General features: G+C 33.6%; 3 protein-coding genes and 1 non-coding gene across 8 annotated transcripts; 2 read left to right on the forward strand and 2 right to left on the reverse strand.

Annotated features, from left to right (window-relative positions):
- The first annotated feature begins 805 nt into the window (after positions 1–805).
- Positions 806–4,699, forward strand: LOC118047533 (uncharacterized). Of its 5 annotated transcripts, none has more exons than XR_004687328.2 (7): positions 806–985; positions 1,678–1,742; positions 1,864–1,893; positions 2,015–2,900; positions 3,121–3,360; positions 4,070–4,131; positions 4,311–4,699. XR_004687328.2 is itself a non-coding variant. In XM_035056855.2 (6 exons), exons 1-5 carry the CDS (start codon positions 944–946, stop codon positions 3,352–3,354), a joined length of 1,257 nt encoding a protein of 418 aa, XP_034912746.1. In that variant the 5' UTR covers positions 806–943; the 3' UTR covers positions 3,355–3,360; positions 4,070–4,699. The 5 variants fall into 5 exon arrangements, 3 of the variants coding, with proteins under 3 accessions (XP_034912746.1, XP_034912748.1, XP_034912747.1); XR_004687327.2 differs by having other exon boundaries at positions 4,314–4,699; XM_035056855.2 differs by having other exon boundaries at positions 4,070–4,699.
- A 2,624-nt stretch (positions 4,700–7,323) lies between these two features.
- LOC118047532 (uncharacterized) lies at positions 7,324–8,380 on the reverse strand. Its single transcript, XR_012171309.1, has 2 exons — positions 7,931–8,380; positions 7,324–7,772 (listed from the first exon to the last, which is right to left on the reverse strand). It is a non-coding gene; the product is annotated as an uncharacterized protein (transcript).
- Positions 8,381–11,256: 2,876 nt separating this feature from the next.
- On the forward strand, positions 11,257–13,515 carry LOC118047531 (uncharacterized). The gene is made up of 2 exons (XM_035056851.2): positions 11,257–11,964; positions 12,904–13,515. The coding sequence occupies exons 1-2, from the start codon at positions 11,509–11,511 to the stop codon at positions 13,261–13,263; spliced, it is 816 nt and encodes a 271-aa protein (XP_034912742.1). The 5' UTR covers positions 11,257–11,508; the 3' UTR covers positions 13,264–13,515.
- A 3,721-nt stretch (positions 13,516–17,236) lies between these two features.
- Positions 17,237–20,433, reverse strand: LOC118047530 (vesicle-associated protein 4-1). The gene is made up of 7 exons (XM_035056850.2): positions 19,771–20,433; positions 19,587–19,657; positions 19,158–19,239; positions 18,920–19,038; positions 17,849–17,926; positions 17,641–17,760; positions 17,237–17,544 (listed from the first exon to the last, which is right to left on the reverse strand). The coding sequence occupies exons 1-7, from the start codon at positions 20,039–20,041 to the stop codon at positions 17,491–17,493; spliced, it is 795 nt and encodes a 264-aa protein (XP_034912741.1). The 5' UTR covers positions 20,042–20,433; the 3' UTR covers positions 17,237–17,490.
- Between the last annotated feature and the right edge of the window lie 2,869 nt (positions 20,434–23,302).

Consider the following 23,302-nt stretch of genomic DNA (forward strand, 5'->3'; position numbering starts at 1 on the left):
ATAATCTGTTTCAATTTTCTTTAAAAGAGGTTATCATGATTTTATAATCTATGTTTGATAGGTTAACTTGAGTTGATTGAATTATTTTTTTAGTTTAATTTTATTTTTAATTTTATTATTCGTTGATTGAGAATTGAGTTTAATAAAAAAAAATTATTTATTTTCTATAGGGTTATCAAGGTTTTATAATCTAAATGATAGATTTGATAAGTCAACTTAAATTGATTCAAGCAATCTAAAATATTATCGTTTCAATATTTTAAAAAAAATTCCATCAAATTTAAAAAATGATAATACTATTAAATTTATCATTTTCTTTCTGTTAATTTTTTTTCATTCTTAAAAACCAACTTTCTATCCTCCCTAATCCATATCAAACATGGTGATAAAGGATAGAAGAGGGAGGGAAAAAAACATTTTAGAGAAAGGAGGAAGAACAGTATTGCGAAAAGTTCAAAACATCCTACGATGAAGATTCTTTCTAATTCGTATGCTATCAATGTCACCTGATTAGTCCTTCATGTTACAAAAGAAACCAGCGCGAGAGGATAGCTTTTATTCCTCCACTTCAATATTTCAAAATTTCCCAACGGTCGAATTACTTGCCCCGTAAAAACCAGACTTATTACCTTCCCCCCTCCCTCACATAGCAGATCTCGACCGTTAAATTTCGGTATACCCCAACTAGTACATCAATCCAACGGTGTATGACTCACTCAAGCAGAGATCAAAGCACCTGTCTTGTCACGTAAAATAAAAACACAGTCGTTTTAAGGCTGTCCACAATGGGAATTTTGTTAAAAAACAAAAAAGTGGAGAGAGAGAAGCCGATTAGACTGGAAATGGAGAGTTTGGGTTCTTTTCAAGAATTCAATAAAGAAACACGAACACTGTGATTTTTTCTTTGAAGAGCTCTTCTTCATCACTTAAAAAGAATCCGTAAATGTCTCTTGTAAATAATGCCAAGGATCACTGGGCATTTCTGGTAAAATCTCTCCTCCTATTTTCTAAGGGATTTTTATGGGGTTTACGAGTCTTTTTCTTCTCTTTGACTTCTTGGTTTTTTTGAGCATCTTTGGATAGGTACTTAAGTTTTTTTGGATTATGAAATGGGTTGTTTTTGTTTGTTGATCTTATCACATAATTTAGCAGGGTTATGTGTGTAGTTGATTAGGGGTTATCTATTTTTAACAGGTTTTGATTGAAATTTTGAGTTTTTTTTGGCCCTTGAATTTGGTATCTTTGTAGTATCTCTGATAATGATATAGCAGATCTTTTATTTCTTGTATGTTTTTAATCTTGGAACTTCATTTTCATTTTTAAGTGGATTTTTTTTTTTCAATTTGATTTCTAGTGTGTGTGTGTAATGTTGATTTTGGACTTAGCTGACTCAACTGAATTGATTTGAGTATAATTTAGCGCAAACAATTACAGTTATTTAGTGTTTTCCCATCATCGGAGTATCTTGGATTATATGGTTCGGAATTAAAATTATTGGATTTCTTTTCAGAATTTTTGGGCTCAGTTGATGCGAGTTTCTTTTCATTTTCACATTGTTTAATAGCCGCGACTGTTTGTTTGCTAATGGTGGAGTTCATAATTTATCTGGATTTTAATGCATTCTTTTGGTGCGCTTTTTTATTTATTATTTTGTTATGCTTGTTGATCAACGTTTAGGAAGAAATTGAAGCACCAATGTGGGTGGATTTCACAGTAGAAGAAAAGTCTAACTACCAAGATGTGTGAGTTCCTCACTTCCTCTCTATGTTGTGAACTACCATTAGAATTCCATGTTTTTTCAGAATTCGGTAAGAGAAATTCTGCATTTGTGATACCAATACGTTTCTTTTTTCCACATTGCAGAGATGATAAGTGGTTTCATACTAGCCATCCGTAAGCATCTTTATCCTCTGAGTTATATTTCTTTTTTCCATATTTAGCAGTGGGTTTTTGTTTGTGAAAATCTAAATTACAATAGTGATGTTCATTAACAACTAAAACAATATGATTACAGGTTCCACCAGTGTACTTCTCTCCGGTTAAAAGCTGCGTTTGCTCATTCTAGTGAGAGGAGTATGTCTTCAGATTTTGAGTTTAAGGGATCATCTTCCCCGAATATTCCATCCTCTGTCTCAAGATCAAGGGGAAAACATTATGCAGGCAAGAAATGGGGAGGAGGTGAATGTGATCTTTCAATGAATAAGAAGCATCCAGTTAAGGTGTTAAATGATAAGTCTTCAAGGGTGAATTCAGAACCCAGTGATGAAATAAAACCCAAGCTAAGCTTTGCAAGTTCTAAAGGAACTTCTAGGTCAAAATTAAGTATGGTTTCTGGGAAGAGCTTCACTGGAAATGCTAAGGAAACTGATTTAAAAGCTAAATCCGGTCAAGGTGGTGGTGAAAGTAGTTTGAATTCTGGGATGGCTATGGTAAGTGATAGCAATACAAGTACTGTTACATTTGGGAGTGATCATCAAGCACGGCAAGGGAACATGGAAGTATTAAGTCGAGGATTTGATCACACAAGTGGGCTTCTGTCAGCTGTGAGGAATGGTCTTAGGAAAAGCTTTGTTACAAGAAAAGCATCAAGGGTGGAGATTAATGATGAGAATAAACAATTAAGAGATCGCAAGTCTTCATCCAGCAAATCTAGTGTTGGATCGTCTTTGAACCCTGGTTATGATGTCAAGAGCTCAACACTTACATTGATGAGGAACAAAGAACAAACTCCAGATAGCAGAAATGTGGCAAGGATAACTGAAGCAGCAAGGAAGAAAACAAAAGATTCTAACGTGTCCAAGACATCTGATGTTCGAGTTAAGGAGAAGGTCTTTAATTCTAGAAAGGGAGCTATAAGTAATGTCTCAAAATCAGCTCCCCAAGAAGCTCTGAGATCAAAGGTTAGAATTAGAATCTGTACAAATTCAAGATATGTTGGTTACAAAATTTTTTTCTAAGCACATAAACTTTTGGATATTCGACAAATTATGTCTAAAATAATTTATTACATTCTATCTTAACACAGCAATAGATTGCCAAGATGAGTGATACTTTTTGTAGAATTTTTCATACATGAAATCATAATGACGGGACAAGTTGAAATTGTTCTAAAATTCACAGGTTCAGAAGCAGACCCTCCGTGTAACAGCATTGGCCGAACATAGAGGTAACAAGCAACACTCGTTGCCTGGTACTGCAAAATCTAGGGAGAAGGTAAGAGTTAGTAGGCTCAACAAAATGGTCGCCCCTGGAAAAGAGAACGTGACAGGAAAAATGTCCTTGAGCCAAAACTGCAGCAGCAGAGGGACTAAACTGAATGTGCCACAAAAGGGTGACAAAACGGTGTTAGTTTGACAAAAGGTACAATTTGTTGATCATCAATTTTCTGTCCTCAACTTTGATTTTTTTTTTTCCCTGAAAATTGCTTAGTTGTCTACGGACATATGAGGTTCTTCAGCAATTTATGAGGACAAAGTTCAATAGTAGACAACCCATTAAAAGAGGTCTGAAATGATTAGCATTCTGGTAATGAGAATTTTACGGGAGCTTCTCTGTTATGTAAAGCATCTTGATTTATTTGTAAAAGCCTTTTTTCTTATACTCCATGGGAGCAGTCTGATGCTCTCTCCTCTAAAGTTGTCTTTGGATTTCAAGCACAAGTAGGGAAGAATACGAAATTCTGAATTGTATGCTGGGTTTGGACTGATAATTGTGTACGATGTGGAGTTTTTCATTGTTTCTTAAAACTTGTTGCAATCTAATCAAATTTTTTAATTGATTATTAGGGGGTAATTGTTGCTTGCAAAGGTAGTGCCAGTGTCCAATTTTAGCTTGCAAAGTTAGTTGCCAGTGTCACTGGCAGGCATGAGAATGGTGCTGGACACCATTCTTTTATTCCTTTTCCTCCTCTAACCCCTCATGACCTTTTAAAAGAACATAGTAACACTTGAGGCTGGCAGCACCCTAAGCTGCTCATGAATGTGGTAACAATTGAAAATCAAAATTTACTCATTCAGCTGTAAATTCCAATCTTATGCTATTGAGTTTGTTGATGGAATTTCTTTCTCAGAGAGGATTTCTTATTGGAATTGCATGCAGAGCTTTTAGTCCTTTAGTTCTATTTCGCAAGCGGTAAGTGTGTCTTTCTGTCTGAATGGAATGGAATGTCTTTAAACAAGAACCGATGCAACATCCCTTTGATGATGTCTCTGTTGGATGCGTGTCATTTTTGTGGCTCTCTTTTGATTATTATTTTTTTGGTACTATATGCAATAGTTTTATACAATCTGATTTTTCAACAAACTATCTAGCAGGGAAAAATCAGCAGCCAGGGCAAGGGCATCCAACAAATGCGATTCGGAGGGTCTACCTTCGATAAACAAGCATTGCAGGACAGTTTTTGTTTGTACATATATTGCTAACGTAGTCTCATTAACATAGAAACGTGGAATTTCATTCAAGCTTACCAGATTCAGAGGCAAATTTTGTTATCATGCCTTTTCCACTGACCATGCCTGTGGCTTTCTTTCGTAAAAGTGCTCTTTTATCTCAGGCTTTGTTATTTGAGCATTTACGAATTGGTGGTCTCTCTTCCTTGCTTCAATTTATCTAACAAGCATGGAAATTATAGGTCATGTTGACAATGTGATATCCAGTTTTTTGACACCTGCGTCAATCAAATTGATTTTTATTATACGAATTGATGGTGTTATCTTGCAGTTTAATATATGGTGATTAGCCGCATTTTTTTAGCAAATAACTCTTTTAACAGGATTTGAACTTCTGAAATCCACCAAGCTGTGTCATTACAGTAATCTTGCAATTAAATCTAGTAACCCCTCTATTTCTAACATAAATTTGGAACGCACCAAGCTGTGTCCAAAGTTCTACGTTTTGGGGTATTATCAGGAGAACATTCTGTGCATAAAGTTCACCTCTCTTGCTCCTGCAAAGAAAATTAAGCCAGCAACCCCAAAAAATAAAATTTCAATAAGATTGGAAAGAAAACCTGATTAGGAGAATTCCGTAATGGTTTTTCAATCCATCAGTGTTTACTGCTGTTATTTTCCCAGAGCCCTTCATCATATCACATGTTTCATCCTCGTACAATATTTTCTGTTTCTTAGGTATGTTGTTTTAGACTACAGTGTTTTGCTGAATGGTTCTTGATAGTGTATTATTGCTACATCCTTTCCAGATTATCACCGGGCACTCATGTTTCCATTTTTGGCTTTAGGCAAAATGTTCAGAGACCATGAAACTGTTGCTACAAAGAAAGTTCTTCAAGATAAGAGGCATAAGAACCGTGAGTTGCAAACCACTCGAATGTTGTCTCTTCAAGGCATTATCTTAATCTGGTTTTTGAGTACGTTCCTGAATCTATTCAATTGAAATGGGTTTTACAATGGGCTTCCAGCCCATGAAGATTGAAAGGAAAAGACTGCTGAGCTTCTATTTAATGGACTGTGATCCAAGTCCAATTCCACATTCATTTTCAGTCCAATTATATTTGGGCTTCGCATATATTCTGGTCTCAAATTAGAACATGTTTCGAGAATCTGTTTCAGGTGCCACTGTTCCAACATATGGATGATAGAACTTTTGTGGCCGTGTAATGTCTCTCATTTTCACAAAGGGAGAAATTGCAAGTTGCTGTTATGATCCAGAGCCATGACTCAAATTTGAGGGTCTAAATTTATTATATGATAAACGTTTTAGCATTCACTTGGCACGATTAGATGTGAAAATCCTGTATACTAACCAATTGAGACCATCATTATAAAATCTGGATAGACTGTTGACCCAGGACTCAAGATCTTTGTTAGGTTTCAAATCACAAAAACTCAGGTTTGTAATTGACCCAATCAATCCAAAACCTGGATGATTTGGCATAACCTGAATGAGATTTAATTGTTTTAATAAATTTAAAAAATATAAAATTATTTTATAAAATACTTAGTTTCATATTTTTTTTTATAACCTACTTTCATATAAATTGTTTCTTTAACTTTTTGATATAAGATAATTATATATAATCTACATCTATATAGATTATTTCTTAACTTTCAATATGATAATTATAAATAGCTTATATCTATATAGATTGTTTCTTAATATTTCAATGTGAGATAACTATATTAGATTTTTTTTTATTTTTTATAGTATATATCCACATACATTTGTTTCAAAAAAATTTCATGTTGGATAATAAACCCTCAAAAATAAAATTTTTTCATTTTTCTAAATTAACCTGGGAGAACCCTGTTGGGCGCGGAATCCGGTGACCGGTGATGAACTGATAATTGCTCAACGGAGGGATAAGCACACTGAGACACAATATTTTACGTGGTTCGGCAAAACCGCCTACATCCACGGGAGAGGTCCATTGTATTTAGAGATAGAGAAAGGATTACAATAAATACATGGAGGAGGATCTCATCACTCAACTCCCATCTCTCTTGCTGCCTTGCAGCTGCATGGCAGCAGCCCTTCCTCTTCTCTTTCTCTTCACACTCACGTTATTCACAACTCTCACAAAGCTCTCTTTGTATGGTGCCTATTTATAGGCATGATGGTGGCTTCTCTTCTTCTTTCCAGCAGCTGCAGCTGCAGTCAATGGTGGCTGCCATCTTCTTCAACAAAGGCTGCTGGTCAATGGTAATGTTAGGCACATTAAATGGCAACACACCTAACAAACCTAACAAACCCATATTACCTAAAATCTTATTTATTGAACAGGTTATCCATGAGTCGGGTTTTATATTCATGATATAAGTATAATCAAATATCAGCCAAAAAAATCAGTTTTTTTTTTCGGTTACAGGTGCAAATTCTTGAATAATTGCGAACTCGTTGAGTTCCTTGTAGGTTACAAGAGAGGGCGACCCGGTGATGGGGTCAAAAACAAAAGTTGCTGTATGTTAGGCCCTGGAAACTTCAGTGGCGATGAGCTCTTATCACGGTGCCTAAGAAGACCTTTTAGAAAGACCTTTTTCTACAGCTATTGATTTCTTTTAAAGAACCAACACATCCACACGAAAATATGGCTGTCATTTTTTATTTAAATTTTATTGTCCTTATTAGGATTAAAAGAAAGAAAAAAAAAACATCATCAAAACATCTTATGTACGTCTTGTATCAAAATGTGGTCGTAAGAACCCATTCCACGATCCATCCACACAGTTCCCTCTTGTCCGATTGCCAAAACTTGTTTGTCTCTGCATGATTCTTACTTTTTTTTACTTGATTTATCCAATCAGGTAGAATTACATTTCTTCTTTACCTCTCATAATTGTGATCCCTGATTTTCAAGAGATACTAAAATGAATAAATTTCTTTCAGCTTGCATTTTACATTATGATTATGATTATGATTATGATAATCGCTACAACTCTGTGTGTGAACTTGATCAAGTTCAAAAGAGAACCTGCGCAGGCCAACGTAATTAAGAAGAACCAAAGACAAGAGAGGCTAATAGCGAAGAACCTGTGTTTTCTTCTCTTTCATTTTCTATACCACACAAGGCGGGTTACCGGAAAAGCAGAAGAGTAAAGGAAAGATCAAGCTTTCATTGTATCTAAGGTCCCTAATGGTTCTAAGGCTTCAAACTGATTTTTCTCAGGTTCTGGATAACTAGCAGAGCCCCTGAAGAGCAAGATTGAAAGGCTTCCAACCTGAAAATATATGAAACATCCAAAGCAGTGAGTTACAAATGAGCCAAAATCTCTTCCCACAACGCATTGCCACCCTGGTCCATACATCCTATCGAATTCCTGCATCAAACACGAGCACAAAACCCACTTAAATAAGCCTGAAAATTCAAGTTAATTTCACATTCTATTTCCAAAACCTGTATGTTTAAATATTCTTGGTACATGTGCTACCAAACACAGAGACAACATGCATGCTCCATATGCATCTTATAGCTCACCTGTTTAATAAAACGAGCTATGGCAGTGGCGTCGGTGGCGTCAAAGACGTCGAGGGCTTTGGCTGCAAGATCAAGCGCATCTTGTTGCATGGTTTGAAGCATGTCAGTCTCACCAATGACTGCCTTGCCTTCTAGCATGGCTAATCTGATTTTTAGTTTGAATATAGGCTTTCCTGAAGGAAGAAATTGAGAGATGGAGATGACGGCAGCTAAGAAATGAAGAAAAATGGACTAATTGGATAGTGGACAAGGTCTAGATACGAAGTTCTAGAGGTGGTGGTGATGGGGATTTATATTGAGCTGGGAATAAAGGGGTGGCGCTAGTGGGTCAGCCACGTATAGGATCCCTTCTTTGTGGTCAGTAACTATGAAGGATGTGGGATTATGCCATTGGAATATTTGATCCTGATGAGCTTGGTGGACCCTTCTACGCAAATGACCCCATCTTGATTCTGCTACAAATTGTATAGCAAATTAGATCATTGACTATGCCGAGTGAAAAAAAAAAATTTAATATAAAAAAATATTTACATACTGTTAATGATTTTTTTTAATAAAAATAAAATAAAATTATATAGAGTTTGATTTGATGTTACCCAATCGACTTTATAGGTTCAAAAACAATATTGATAATTCTTAAAAACATAGTTTGACTCAATTTTTTTTTAATATTAAGATGACAACATATTGGATTAACTTGAGTTAACTCATGTTAACACGTCAAATTCATGACCCGATTTATGAGAATATAATAACCTCGTAAAAAACAAATTATAAAATATAATTTTCAATCAACCTAGTGTTAAAGGATAACTTTGAAAAAAAAAATCAATTAGAAAAAGACCTACAAAAGCGACTTGAGTTAGTTTATCAAACTCGTAACTTGGGTTATAATACCAAGATAACTTCATGAAAAGAAAATTAAAATAAATTATGAAGTTCAATTTTTAATAAATCCAATATTAAAGGACAAGACTAAAAATAAATACAAAAAACAACCCTAATCAATCTGTCAAACTCATGACTCGGCTCATGAGACCGAGATAATCTCATAAAAAAAATAATAATAATAACTCAAATATGCTAAACTCGTGACTCGGGTCATGAGATCGAGATAATCTTAAAAAAAAAAAAACAATTTTATAGAATGAGATAGCCAATAAAAATTAAATATAATATTTAAATATAAAATTAAAAACAATTTTTAGAGCCGCACTATTGAAACACGTGTGGAAATTACTATTCATTGCTAAATTACTTTCTCCACAATTATTAGTTAGTAATAATAATAATAATGGAGTAGGAAAGGTGCATGTTTGATACAGGGCAGGATTCATGCAAGATTACAAAGATCCTTGGCAGCCATTTATCTCTGACAGGTGGCTGGTGATTTGTGGCCTGTCAATGAGATTTTGCCAAGTGTCTTCTGACAGGATGTCAGCTCACGGTGGTTTTTGTCTTGTTCTCCAGCGGTCTATATCTGAGATTGATTGTGAAGTTTTTGTTGCTTATAAAACTCATGCTAGTGTCGTGTTCAGCATGATTTAACTAACCAAGAACATGAAGCCCCGAGAAGATAAATTTAACTGGCATTTTATGCGTGCAGGGAAGTAGAATACGCTGCTCTAGAAAAATACAGGCACGTATTCTGATCAAATCCCTTCCCGGCTTCCCCTGAAATACACAACGCAGTGAGTGCTTTTCCGGTGAGGAAATTGCTGGGAAAGGAATTTCAAGAAGGAAGGCACTGTGTAGAATATGCTGAAGCAGTGTACCTGGCTGGCTAGCCAGCACAGACCAAATGCCATGTGAAGAATGATAGTTATGGTTGATGAGCAAAAGTATTCATGTTTAAATGATCCCGGAGCACCGGCCATGTCTTGTCATGAGGGGAGCAACACATAAGACGACTAACCGGCGTATGACTGACTATCTAGAAAAAATCGATGGAGTGTGATAAATTCTTCCTAATACGTTCTGGTTGAGAGAGATTGGGCGGTGCTGGAGCTATAAATCCATGCCACACATGCTAACAATAAAAAATACAGCAAGTTCTGTCACTTAGTTGGCAGCATTTGGCTAACAATATAAAAGTCAATTTTTTTTTTTAATAATTGTTCATATTACCTTTAAATTCACTTGTTTGATCTTTATTTTTTTATGCTATTTTTTATTTTTTATTTTTTTTTACTTGTTAAATCAATTGGGTTAAATTAAAACAATTCTCAAAATAATTTAGACTTAACAAGAATTAATTAGGTTTAATTATAATATCAAATAATTCCCAACAACTCGAATAACTTGAAGTTTTTGTTTAAATTTAATTTTTTTTAATACAACCCATCATGAAAAGTAAAATAGTTAGTGCTATTAGAGATCACATTTTGTAGTCTATCCGCATTACTAATGGAAGAAAATAGTATAGAAAAATTTACTCATTCAAATTAGTCCGAATCTATATCCATTATGTTCAATCTATATCCATTATGTTAGGTTAAATTATCATCACATTTCATCTTATATACAGAATAAATTACACCAAAACGTGGACTAAGTTATATATTAGAACATTTGACTTCTTCATCGAAGCACTGTCTAGTTATCTAGCAACTTGAAAAGGTTATTATAGATGGCAGTGGTTGGTGGCCAGTTTCAAGCGATCCCAGCTAAACTGGCCAGCTCAGGTGGTCACTACATTTTGTTGTGGAAGAATTCAATCCAGACAGGTACAGAAGCCCACTTGGCATTTGTCGACGAAAGTTCGCAAGTGATTGCAAAGAGCCTCAGTGCATCCACTGCCCTAATTGAGATCCACTGAGCCCATCCGAGACCTGTCCATGTTAACGTAGCCATTATTATTATTATTATTATTATTAATTGTAGGTGTTTAGCTCAGTTTGTATGAGTTTTGATCAATTTTATAAATTTTAAAATTAATAATTATATAAATTTGTAATAATCTGAAAAAACTTAAATTCATAATTATTAAAAAATAAATTTAAATTTAACCAGTTCATTTTAACATTAACATAGCCATAAAATTTTCCAACATGTTTACGTAGCCAAGAGGCTGAGTTGTTGTGCCGTCCCCTGTCTTCACCATTTCTTTACATCTAAGAATCCAATCCTTGTCAAAACAACCTTCCCCATCTTCTCCGCTATGGTTAAGCTAATTAAAATATGGAAATGTTGTTGCCATGCCAACTCCCTCAAGGCTGACACCCAACCCACTTCTGACAAATTACAGCATGTCACCGACTTGCAGGAACCGTGTCGCCGACGCTGAAATCACCAACCAAACCATGACATATATACTTTTCTTTTGAAAAAAATAATGTAGAAATAAAAATGAAAGCATCCTCGAACGTGAAGACCAACAAATATATTCCAAGAGTAGAGCCAGCTTTTCTTTCGCCTACCTTCTCTCTTAACCACAAAATTTTCTCACCCTCCCTGTGATTTCTTTCATTACACCTAATATCTTCCCTCTCTTTACTCTGCCTCTCTTGCATTTCTTTCTCTCTCTTTTGTTAAGGCAAACCGGAGGGCAAGGGACTGCCGTGCCGCATCGTAACAATATGGCACCACGTCTCTTATCCTGCTTCGGCAAAAGAAATAGCGATTCCTCTTCAAAAAACCAAAACCATGCAAATGTAACAGTTGATGTATCCGCGGAGGAGCAGCGCCGTGGAGGGGCTGTGTTGGTGGAGCTGTTTTCTTCGCAGGGATGTGCAACATCCCCGGCAGCTGAATTGTTGGTGTCAAGGCTAGGGAGAGGGGACTTTAAACTTGAAATGCCTGTTATTGCTTTGGCTTTTCATGTCGATTACTGGGATTATATGGGGTGGAAAGACCCTTATGGGGGTAGTCAGTGGACGGTTAGACAAAAGGCTTACATTGAGTCTTTGAAGCTTGATACAATGTTTACGCCACAAATTGTTGTTCAAGGGAGAACTCAGTGTGTGGGAAATGATGAGGAGGCTTTGCTGTCTTCCATTGTCAATGCACCAAGGTTTCCTTCTCCCACATTTCAGGTTAGTACTTTTTTATATATATATTAATTACCTCTTTTCCTCCGTCTTTTGCCTCGGAATTTTTTGCTACTTTTGTTATTTTCTATGCCTGTAGTCATGGATCTTTGTAATTTTTTGTGCAATGGGGCTAGGTGATAGAGATATATAAAAAAATAGCCCTGCCCAAAATATATAATTGTGACATGCTTTTTCATTAATCAGTAGTTTAGGAAATGTGATAATTAATCATGAAATAAGTAAAAAAAAAATGATGAGCGTGATAATTAACATGTTTTTTTTTTTTTTTTGGCTATCATGTGATATAGATCATAGATTGCAAATTATTGTTCATCATTGTTACAAGTCTGCTTGAGTAAATATTGCCGACAAAACTAAGGAAAATTGGAGGTTGATCTCACCATTCAAACGTCGTGACAATGAGCGTGCTAGCAATATTGTGAGAATTAGAGAAATGACAGAAAATTTCTATTACAGAACATGTTCAAATAATTAAAACTAAACCCTACTAAGCTTTTCCAGTGATCTGAAACATTAAAATCTTCTTCACTAACTCCTTGAAAAAATCGGTTTCAGGGATCTAGATGTTCTAATTCGATTATATCATCTAGTTTAAAATTACCTGACGAATTTTGCATTTGTTTTGTTAGTAAAGTGACCTTGTTTAGCATCATCTGTGTATCTATGAACAACTAATTTAATGGCAACAGAGGAGCTAATTTGGAAAATAACAGCTTTACCTGATGGTGTTTGGGTGGATGTGGCATCATGGCAATGTCATCTCTTCTTTAAAACATGAACCTGATAATCACTGAATATTGGGATGTCAAAATTTAGGTAGTAAGATTCAGAATGTAAAGTCAAATCCTCAAATTGAAAAACACTAAAAATGTTTGTAACCTTAAACTCTGATCATGTATTACTGCAATCCTGTGGTAACAGGCAACATTTCTAAGGCCTACAACAGATTCCTTGCAAGTCTCTATGTCAGGAGCTTTGAGGGCTAAAGTTGACCATAATGGTGTCAATGTCATGGTGGCTCTGTATGAGAGTGGATTGGTGACAGACTGTCCCAGGGGAGAGAACAAAGGGCGTGTCCTGTCAAATGACTATGTTGTTAGAAAGCTTGAAAAGCTCTGCACTGTCAAAGACATATCTGCCAAGAAGACAGTTTCAGGAACTGTTAATTTTGCTTTATGGGAAGGCTTCAATGGCAGCAAATGTGGTATTGCAGTCTTTGTTGAAGACAGCTCCCATCAAATTTTTGGGTCACAGAGCATTCAGTTCCCGGATACAATATGAGACATTCAGACTGAATCAACGACGATATGCTGGCTATGATCAACCTCGGACTTTTGTGTACAGTATGTGTTAGATAATAATTTCTTTTTTCCTTTCTTTTTTTGATCTTTCTAAATTTTTTTTTACCCGCTTCACATGTGGTAGGAGATGGATAGACATTTTCGCGGTTTGCTGGTATAAATTGCTTGATTGATATCTTTGTTTCTGTGGGAAAATGGAATTGAAAAATTGGAACAAGTTGATTGCATTGTATGATTTTGTTGGCATCTAATTACTTTCAAGTAGTTGCAGATATGCTATATCCATAATAGCATTATAGACCTTGCTTTACCTGGACCATACTCTTCTGAATCGCAGGGCTAGAAATATTCCTTTTGTCTTCACTATGAAGATTGTGAGGTCAGGTAATAGCTTCCAATGCAATCTTGTAAAGCAGAAATCAGAGGATTTCAAATGTTAAATTCGCAATGAACTCAAAATACAATCTTTATTTTTAGTTCTTGAACATCAACAAGACCACCAGGTTTCTTCACGGAGAGGTTTTTTCTGTTCTGAAAAGTTCAGAAGAGAGAAATTCTTTATCAGTGCTTGTGTGAATTTGGAAGTTGCCTTCAAGGGCTAAAATTTACGTAGAAGTACATCTCCTGGGGTTTATAGACTTTTATATTTGGATATTTCTATAGAACACTGAATTCGAGCCCCAACAACTCAAATAAAACACCATTCTCAATGATTTCTCTGCTGCCTGTACTTCTCATAAGATGTTTTGGCACTTTCCCTTCATGAATCAAAAGAACTGGAGAGGGGTTTAATTTGCACTGTTGACTATCCTTTAGCAGCACTCTGTTTCTCTAGAAGAACTGGTGATTTGGGTGTGATCATATAACCTTTGAGCCCAAATGCAGCTCCCAGAGTGAAAACAACGCAAGCTTTGTTCGTAAGCCTCGTTCTAAAAGTTGGTCTCTAAATTAAGATATCTGAGGCTTTTAGTGTAGAGTTCTACTGTAACTGAGAGAAGGGGATTATATAGGGCCTATAATGGCCAAGTTGTGTCTAAAGTAGCAGGTGGCAAGGTTCCTTTTCATTTGGAAATGAATTATTATAATTATTATAAGAGAATATAAATGATGTAAGAAATCGCTCTAGCGATCCAAAGTAAAATAATGATTTCGCTGTACTCAAAATGAACCTAACAATTAGAAGCAAGTCTTTCCATATCGCTATTGGTCATTAATATATTTGGAGGGGATAAATAAATCCTTTTACATTTTTTATCCATAATAAAGTGGCTATATTGTCTTGTAAATCAATTTTTTTTAAAAAAAAGTTGATATCTAGGGGAGTTTTTGTATTTTAAATTTTTTAAGATGAGTGAAATGATTTATGTCCTATTTATTTGTTAAAAAAGTGGATAGTAATTTTCAGTGACCAAACATTGTATTTCATAATGGCATTTGGATCGTCTCAACATCTCTCTGTAATGAGACAACATGTGTGGCTAACAACCATCTGATTTGTCAAAAATAACATTCTTTGCCCTTCTTTTTTCTCTCATCTTTGATCTTCACATTTGTCACTTCAAGATTTTAAAAGAGCTCTTCAATTTATTATTCCTTCATATTTTATGCATATTCTTTTGATTACTATTTATTTTATTTGGAATAATTTATAAATTTAGAATTCTTTTCAATTTCATTCCCCTTAATTTTTTTTTCTCATCGTTCAAGTTTGGTCTCTATTCTTTTAATCGTTATTTATTTTATTTGAGATAATTTTTTAAATTAATTTTTTTTTTTACAATTTCATTCTCCTTAGGTTTTTATGTTTTTATTAAATTTAGTCTTCATTCATTTGATTGTTATTCTTTTCTCTTTGGTATTTTTTTTTAAATTAATTTTTTTTTTCTAATTTTATCTTTCAATATTAAATTGGTTGAAAATTGAGCTTTTTTATTTAATCTAGATCTAAGATTTCACAGGTTGTGAGTTTTAGAGATTGATCTAGTTTTAAAAAGTTCATATGGGTTTGCTTTGTTTCTCCCTTTTTAAACTCATGTTTTTTTCAGTTTCATGCTTTAATATTTATTTAATTGGAGATTGAGCTTCATTGATTTTTTTTTATTTTCTTTCTATATGATTTTTTACTAGTTTTAAAAATAACTCAGGTTATTTTGGGTCTTTTATTTGTCATTGTTTTTAAAATTTATCTTTTTAAAAATATATATTTTTTAATTAGATTAAACTAATTGATTAAATGTAAGTATGAAATGTTCACTTCATGATATTTTGAAAAGGAAAGACTTTTTTTTATATGGTAGACATCATTTTATTGGCATGAATAATCATTTGATTAAATAAAAAGATTATTCAAAGAAATAAAGTTATTAAACACAATTGCATATGTTTTTGTATTACGAGATTAAATATTTTAATTTACATCAATCTCTTGATTTTTTTTAATTTAACCTTTATTTATCATTAACTGCTTATTTTTACATTTATGGAGATAATAATTTTTAATTTATTTAATTAGATAGATACATTAATTTTTTTATTGGAATCTTTTTACGGGGAAAAAGCACGTTGAAAGGGCGTTCATATTATTACATTTGCTGAAAAATAAAATTATCCAATAAGAACATATCAAATAGCTAGCATATGCTATTATGTGTTCTCATCGGTATCCTCCTCCTCATGTTCTCTTATTCTTTTTTTCTTCAATAAGTACTCGTGGGTATATCTCATTGTGCGTTTCTATCAAAAACAGGTCCCCATTCCCTATAACTTAGCAATTAAATTAAATTCCCTTTAGATGTTGTTTTTTTTTTTAACCTAAATCATTATATAGTGGCAAGAGCAGATTTCTAATTTTGCCATAGATTTTACATAGATACAAAGTTATGGCCTATTAAGTGACTTAATTGCTTCTTAGTTCCGATACACTTCAGCTACAAAAATGGGAAAAGCTAAAACACTCTCCCCTTTCTTGAGGACAGGAACTAAAAAAAAAACAAAAAACAACGCCAAAAAGGTAGGAAAATGCTCCGTTGCCGGGATTTGAGAACCGAGTATCCTAACCAACTAGACTATGCATCATCTTGTCCGAGTGGAAGCTTTCAGGCAAACTTTGGATCTCAGTGGGTGCCTAGCGCCTACTCTTACAGGATGTGAAGTAGAGAGGAATAATTGAGGAATCAGGCTAGTTTAGGAAATCATGAGAATATTGAGAACGCATCCACCCTTTTCACAGAGCATAAACACGTAGGCCTACGGTGGCGAAGAGATGATGTTAAAATAACTAGGAAAGCATCTCTTCGCCGGAAAGTCCACGTCACTTATCGCCGCACTAGATAATCTAACGGCATGCCATACAGCAGAAAAAGATCTGACATTGCTGTTGATAAAATGCATGAGCCAACTTTCAAATTTTTAGCTGCTTGTGCTTTTTTGGAGTAGACAGCGTGTTTGGCAGTGTGGTAGCGGTTATTTTTCAAATAGCTTTTTGTGCCGAAATACATGCAAATGATGTTTTTTTATTTTTTAAAAATCATTTTTTATATCAGCACATCAAAACAATCCAAAAAGTACAACCGTAACTCAATTTTAACAAAAAAAAAAAAAAATTAAATTTTATCAAAACACCGGTTTGTGAAGATTGTGGTTAGGTATAACTTATTTATACATAAAACTTAATCATAAAAAGCTAATTTTTCTTGTTTTTTTTTTATTTTTTTTTAATGGTCCCACACCAAACCTCTCCATCTCAAATACAAACACACAAAATTTTAGCTTTTAGAGGTGTGATTTGTGCTTAAAAAAATTATATCTATTAAAAAAAACCACCACACCGAGCCCAATATGATCTTCATGATGGCCTAACTAATGCATGTGATATCTAATAAAAAAATGATTATTGACCGAATATAACTTCCAATACACAAAGCCAGCACAAATCTGAGCAACCCATCCCTAAATTAAAACACCAAATAAGATTGATTTATTTCCATTGCAAAACAAATCCACTATGTACACATGTAGGAGGAGGGCAAGCCCATCCCTAGCACCTGACCTGACCTCCATACCATCCATCAAACAAATATCGGCAAAACTACATGATTTTCTCCTCTTGGTGGCACCTGACTGCCGACTCAACCCCACCTCCCCTTGCCCATTAGTCAAGGGGCTGAATTAAAACAACTTACAGCAAAGATCAGACCGCAAACCACACCTATCCTACTGCTTCGACGTGTTGCCGAGCCAGGTACTTTTCCCGCCGCTCTTTCTGAAGAATAAATAGTAATGAAGGTGAAGAAATTGTATTATGACATGAAATTCATAAAAACTGAACACTCAGTTAAATCAGAGAGAATATCCATACCCATTCATCTATCACGAGACCTTCCCCCACAACACGGGGCCCTGTGTCTGGTGGAGGTTTCTTGCGTGCTTCAAGAGCAGCCTCTGCTTCAGCCAGCTGAAGCTTCAGTTTCTCCATTGCCTTCAGAGAAACAATCTCATTCTCATTTTTTAGCTTTTTATCGTGCACATAATCAACAACCGAACACAGAAAAACAAAATTTACATACAGGACTAGGATGCTCTGCATCTAAAAACACAACCCGCAATACGCGCTCAACTGTTACTTGATCCTTTTGTTCATCAAACTGCAAAAGGCAAGGTCAATTTGGGTTCAAGAAATGGAAGAGGCATAAAAGAAGTAGAAGCATAAGGAATATTTATGAGCAGTCTCTCGCAGCTCCAGATTTATCGTGTTTAGACGCGCATAATTTAAATGCAGATAATTCCAATCACAGTTTTCCCTGTCAAACATGACAAGAAACAAACGCCAGCTTTCAGAAAACTTTGGAAAAGATATTGGAAACTTGACAACTCGTCCCTTTTTTAAACATTTATGTTTGGAGCTCTTTAAAAATCCTCCAATACATGACAATACTGCACAGCTGTGTAGTTGCAACCCAACTACCATAACAAACCTTATAAATAAGGCTCTTGTAGGACCTAGATTGAACATCAAGGTTATTTAAAAATCTTATATTCAATCAAACTAAGCTGCAATATAAATAGGCAACAAACAATTATTAAGATGGTTAAAAAATTCAACTCCTCTCTAGTTCACTTGTTAACTAGTGATGCTCATAGGGAAGACTTTTTTTTCAGAATTATGTTTCTTAACCTTGCTTGCACTAATTTGGCATCTTCAACTATGAAAATGAAAAACAGACCGTTGCCATTTCTATCTCTAAGCCACTAATTTTATTTCCATGGATATAATTTTTTTTAAATCATTAAATTATACTCCTATGCCATGGAATAAGAGTTCACTGAAAATCTTTGAATCCCACAACCTCATGAACATTTCTGAAAACCCATTATATGCCACAAATGCCAATAACCAAAGTTTTTCAGCAGTAAAGATTCCAAAATGGCATGTCTGAACCCTGAAAAGGTTTATCCTAAGGCACTACGGCAACAACCAAACATTAACAATTCTCCAACAAAAAAAGCACCGGATTTTTCATTTTATTTCAAACTTCAAAAGTGAAACAAAAACTATTGATGTGAACAGCTATTCCTCAACACCTAGTATAATACAGAGACAGATGGTGATGTAAAAGGCACAGCTCAACATGACGTACCAGTTCAGGCACATACTCCATTCCTCCCTTCACTTTCAAACTCACAATCTTGAATTTAACATTGCTCTTTTGGTCCATTTGTTTTGCATTGTTCTCCGGTTGCTCCACAAACTTGAAAACTATCCATCAAAATATAAAATTCGAATCAACAGAATAAACAACACAATATACAACCAAGAGCTAATAAGCACATCACCCCTTGAGACACAAACAAATGGAATGATCATGAGTAAATTACCCGTCGCAATAAGGCTCTCTCCTGGAGCAAGGATACCACCGGGTGGACGCATGTAACAGCTCTTTGGTGCAGTTGTTTGAAACTATAACATCACATATAGATATCAGTTAGATAGTTCAACAAGATCGTTATCAATGATCACAAGTCAGAACACTAACAAGCATAAACTCAGGTTATTTTTTAAAAAAAAAAATCAATAAAAAATTCACATTAAATTTTCTCAAGAACAAAAAAATACACAAAAACAAATTACTACAGGTAGGACACCAGCAGAAAAGATCCCATTCAGTGTACTGACAAGATATTTAAAATAGACAAAAATTAAAATAACACCTAAAATGCAAACCACCAGGTTAAATTTAATTCGTCTTATTAAATAATGTAATTAACCTCTGTGTTATAATTATTAATTGTAGCAAACAATGATACCTTAAAAGCAACATGAGACTTGCTTCTGTTTTTTAACCTTATCGCACTTCTTACTTGCTTCCCGGGTTCATCTATAATAATAATAACAATAATTAATATTAAAATAAATTAAACAATAATAAATGCCAAAAAAATAGTTGACAAAAGTGAAAGTCAGCAGGGAGAAGATTAAAACGCAGCGTACAAGGGAAGTAGAGATTATTAGCAGGATCAAGCCGGAGCCTTCGCGGAGCAGGCAAAAGCGATCGCGCAACAGAGGACACCGTTGTGGACTTCAAACCGCTGCTATTAACCGCCACGTGTCGGACACTGTTGCTGCTGCCCTTATGACTGTGGTTAAGGTTTTGTGTAGAAGGGGAAGAGGAAGAGTTAGTCGCTGTTTGCCAGAACGGACAGAGCCTAAACAGCTTCATGTTGTGGTCGCCGATAGTTTTATTCCGGTCAGACACCCCCATCTATCACCCGAAACTCGACGTGGCCGGTAACCAAAAAGACTATCAGTTAGTTATGTAGCTGTTCAGTAAGAGGAAGGCGAGCCTGGAACGAGTTTTAAACATGGGTGTCGGATTTGAAATGGTTTTTGTCTAAATTGAGATTTTATATTTTGGTTCTGGAGTCCGTGCTTTGGTGTGGTTGTACGCAAGGGTAGATGTGGGATTGAGCAAAGGTAGTGGGGGTATATTAGGTATGAAAAGTAGCGGAGGGTGGTGGTGGAGGGGAGGGGCGTTAATCGAGCTGGTGGTGAGAATTAATGAAGGGAAAACTAAATTAGGTAAGGTTAATGTTATGGCATTTACGGTTGTCGGCTACGTTTGTTGGCGTGGTGAAATGTTGGTTGGGGATTAGTTGGGCAATTAATTAGGTGAATAGTGACATTCTTCCGGTGGGCGTGCTTTTGAATATTTAATGGCTTCCGCAGCTAAGAAGCAGTCGAATGGCTTTGCTCTGTGCTATAAATAACACTATCCTGATATGATGAGACTTGTCTAAGTTATCATTAGAGTGAGATTAAAGATTTGTTTACGAGTGTTGTGGGTGATTTGTTGCCTAATACCATCTTGCTTTGCCAACCCTCTGTTAAATTATTACATACTTCTGGTGTGTTATATTTTATTAAAAAAATAAAATTCATTGCGATTATTAATTATATAAATACCTTTCGAAATTATCTCGTTCCCATTGAATTACACCTATGGGAAATTTATGTTTGTCTTCACGTTAAATAAGATTCAACTAGATAAGTTGTTTGGGTGCTGCTGCAAGCCTTTTAATTGTAAGACAATTAAAAAAAAAAGTGTTTTCTAAACATAGAATCAAGAGTTGTTAGCAATAAAAGGTACATAATTTGACTTTTAAACAGCAAATAAATAACATGCAAAAAGTATTATTTAAATTACCTTAAATTTTATATAAGAATCAAATTTTAAATAGAAATGGATATCAATCTAACATAAATATTGTTTAAGCAATTCAAAACAAAAAGTAACATGATGAACAAAAAAAATATGAAAAAATTTTAAATTTTAAAGTGTTTTCTAAACATACAATTAAGAGTTGTTAGTAATAAAAGGTATATAATTTGACTTTTAAGCAGCAAATAAATAGCATGCAAAAAAACTTATTTAAATTATTTTAAATTTTATATAAAATCAAATTGTAAAATATAAAGGGACATCAATCTAATATAGATATTGTTTAAACAATTCAAAACAAAAGGTAATATGATGAAAAGAGTATGAAAGCCCAACTTTTAGGTAAGAAGTAAAGTCCTGGCAATTGTTATCAAGTTAAGAGTAACAAATGCTTGTCAACTCTTTATTACTATAAGGACTTAAATAACTTAGGTATTTAGATATCCATTTATGTATATGGATCCAATGTATAAAATAAATATGGTATATATATCAAATACTTGTCTTAGAAGATATAATTTTTCCCTAAGAAAAAGCAACTTAAGAGTACCTAAAGCCTTTAAACATTCCTAGACGAGCATTGGCCAAGTAGTTTCTTCCACCATATTCTACCCACACACATATATAGATAGCAAAAAAACTCCTAGGTGTAAATCAAAAAACTTAGACACGCATCTAATTAAACAACCCAATAATTATTGTATAAAGTAATAAAAAAATATATCAATAATAAACAAAAATGAAATTAAAAAAACTAAGCAAAAAATAAAAATCAAGATATTTGACATCGCAATACGTGTAATACACATAGTTATGTTTAATGAATTTCTCTATCAAAATAAATTTTTAATAGAAAAACACATAAAATCTGTAATAGAAACCAATACACATGTAAAATTTATTGAACAATAATTATATATAAAAAAACAATGCAAGGTTACACATAACATATAAAATTTATTGAACAATAATTAAAAAAAAAATAATGCAAGGTTGCACATATGAAAATTTTATAAAAAAATCAATATTAAAAAAATCATTTAATCCATATAAAATTAAGAAAAAACCATAGATGAATTATATATATATATATATATATATATATATATATCTTTAAAAATTAAACACACCAAATATCATTGAAAAACAATCACAATATAATTAAAACATAAACCAAAAATTTATTTGAAAAAATATACATAAAGAATGCATAAAGAAAAATATAAAGAACAAGATATCTAACATCATGACATGGTAATTTATCTAGTTATTTTTAATGAATTTCTCTATCAAAAAATAAATTGATAATAAAAAAACATATAAAATTTATAATAGAAACCAACACATACATAAAATTTATTGAACATAATATATATATATATATAAAACAATGCAAGACTGCACATTACACATAAAATTTATTAAATAATAATTAAAAAAATAATATAAAACTGTACATATGAAAAATCTTATAAAAAAATCAATATTAGAAAAACTTTAATCTATATAAGCAAAAAAAAAAAAAAAATAGATGAATCATGTTAACCTCTCTAAAAATTAAACACACTCAATGTAATTTAAAAATAATCACAATCTAATTAAAACATAAACAAAAAATTTATTTGAAAAATATATAAAAATAATACAGTTCCTTAGCTTTCAATTCAATCCTCCATTCTAAAAAAAATATGCAATTGAAGGCTAATTTGAGCTTAAAAATGCTAAATTAAAAAAATAAAAGTTCGATGACCAAAATAAAAATTATCAAAAATTACATTGTTCTAAGCCACTTAAATTGTAAGGAGAGTGCATAATATTTTTTGCTATACTAAAAAGGTTGGTGCCTTTTAGTTTTATTATAATTCTTACGATGTTCTAGCTAAGTACCAGTAGTGGGTTCAAAATGTTCGATAATTATTTAATATTTATTATTAAATTTAGTTGGATGAGTTAATTTTAAAATTTTCTAATTTGATTTGATTTATTATATAGTCTAAATTTAAAATTATATTGGGTGAGAGTTACTACAAATTAATAGAAAAAACATGGATCTTAATTTTTTCAATCATAAAAAATATCCGGAAAAAAGTCCAGTCAGCAACAAGTCTCCTTTTACTATAGGGGACATGTCACCCGCCTAAAAAATAAAATAAAAGCGAATGATGCATCATCCTCTTTTGAGGAAAAAAAAAAACCAGGCATGGGCACTCCTGGGCTTTTTCATTAAGGGAAGGTGAGTGGACTTAGCCCATTCAGTACTAGACTTTTTTGTTTTTGTTGTTTTTATTTTATTTTATTTTTATT

The sequence above is a fragment of the Populus alba genome, chromosome 11 (genome assembly GCF_005239225.2).
Source record: "Populus alba chromosome 11, ASM523922v2, whole genome shotgun sequence".
In the NCBI taxonomy this organism is placed as follows: Eukaryota; Viridiplantae; Streptophyta; class Magnoliopsida; order Malpighiales; family Salicaceae; genus Populus; species Populus alba.

Bases quoted from the DNA above. Each gene is read 5' to 3' on its own strand.
- LOC118047533 (XM_035056855.2), top strand. From the start codon at position 944: ATGTCTCTTGTAAATAATGCCAAGGATCACTGGGCATTTCTG. The intron at 986-1,677 runs GTAAAATCTCTC...ATCAACGTTTAG, and splicing joins AGGATCACTGGGCATTTCTG to GAAGAAATTGAAGCACCAAT. The intron at 1,743-1,863 runs GTGAGTTCCTCA...TCCACATTGCAG, and splicing joins AAGTCTAACTACCAAGATGT to AGATGATAAGTGGTTTCATA.
- LOC118047531 (XM_035056851.2), top strand. From the start codon at position 11,509: ATGGCACCACGTCTCTTATCCTGCTTCGGCAAAAGAAATAGCGATTCC. The intron at 11,965-12,903 runs GTTAGTACTTTT...CTGTGGTAACAG, and splicing joins TTCCTTCTCCCACATTTCAG to GCAACATTTCTAAGGCCTAC.
- LOC118047530 (XM_035056850.2), bottom strand. From the start codon at position 20,041: ATGGGGGTGTCTGACCGGAATAAAACTATCGGCGACCACAACATGAAG. The intron at 19,240-19,586 runs GTATCATTGTTT...GTGATGTTATAG, and splicing joins AGTCTCATGTTGCTTTTAAG to TTTCAAACAACTGCACCAAA. The intron at 17,927-18,919 runs GTACGTCATGTT...TGCCTTTTGCAG, and splicing joins TGGAGTATGTGCCTGAACTG to TTTGATGAACAAAAGGATCA.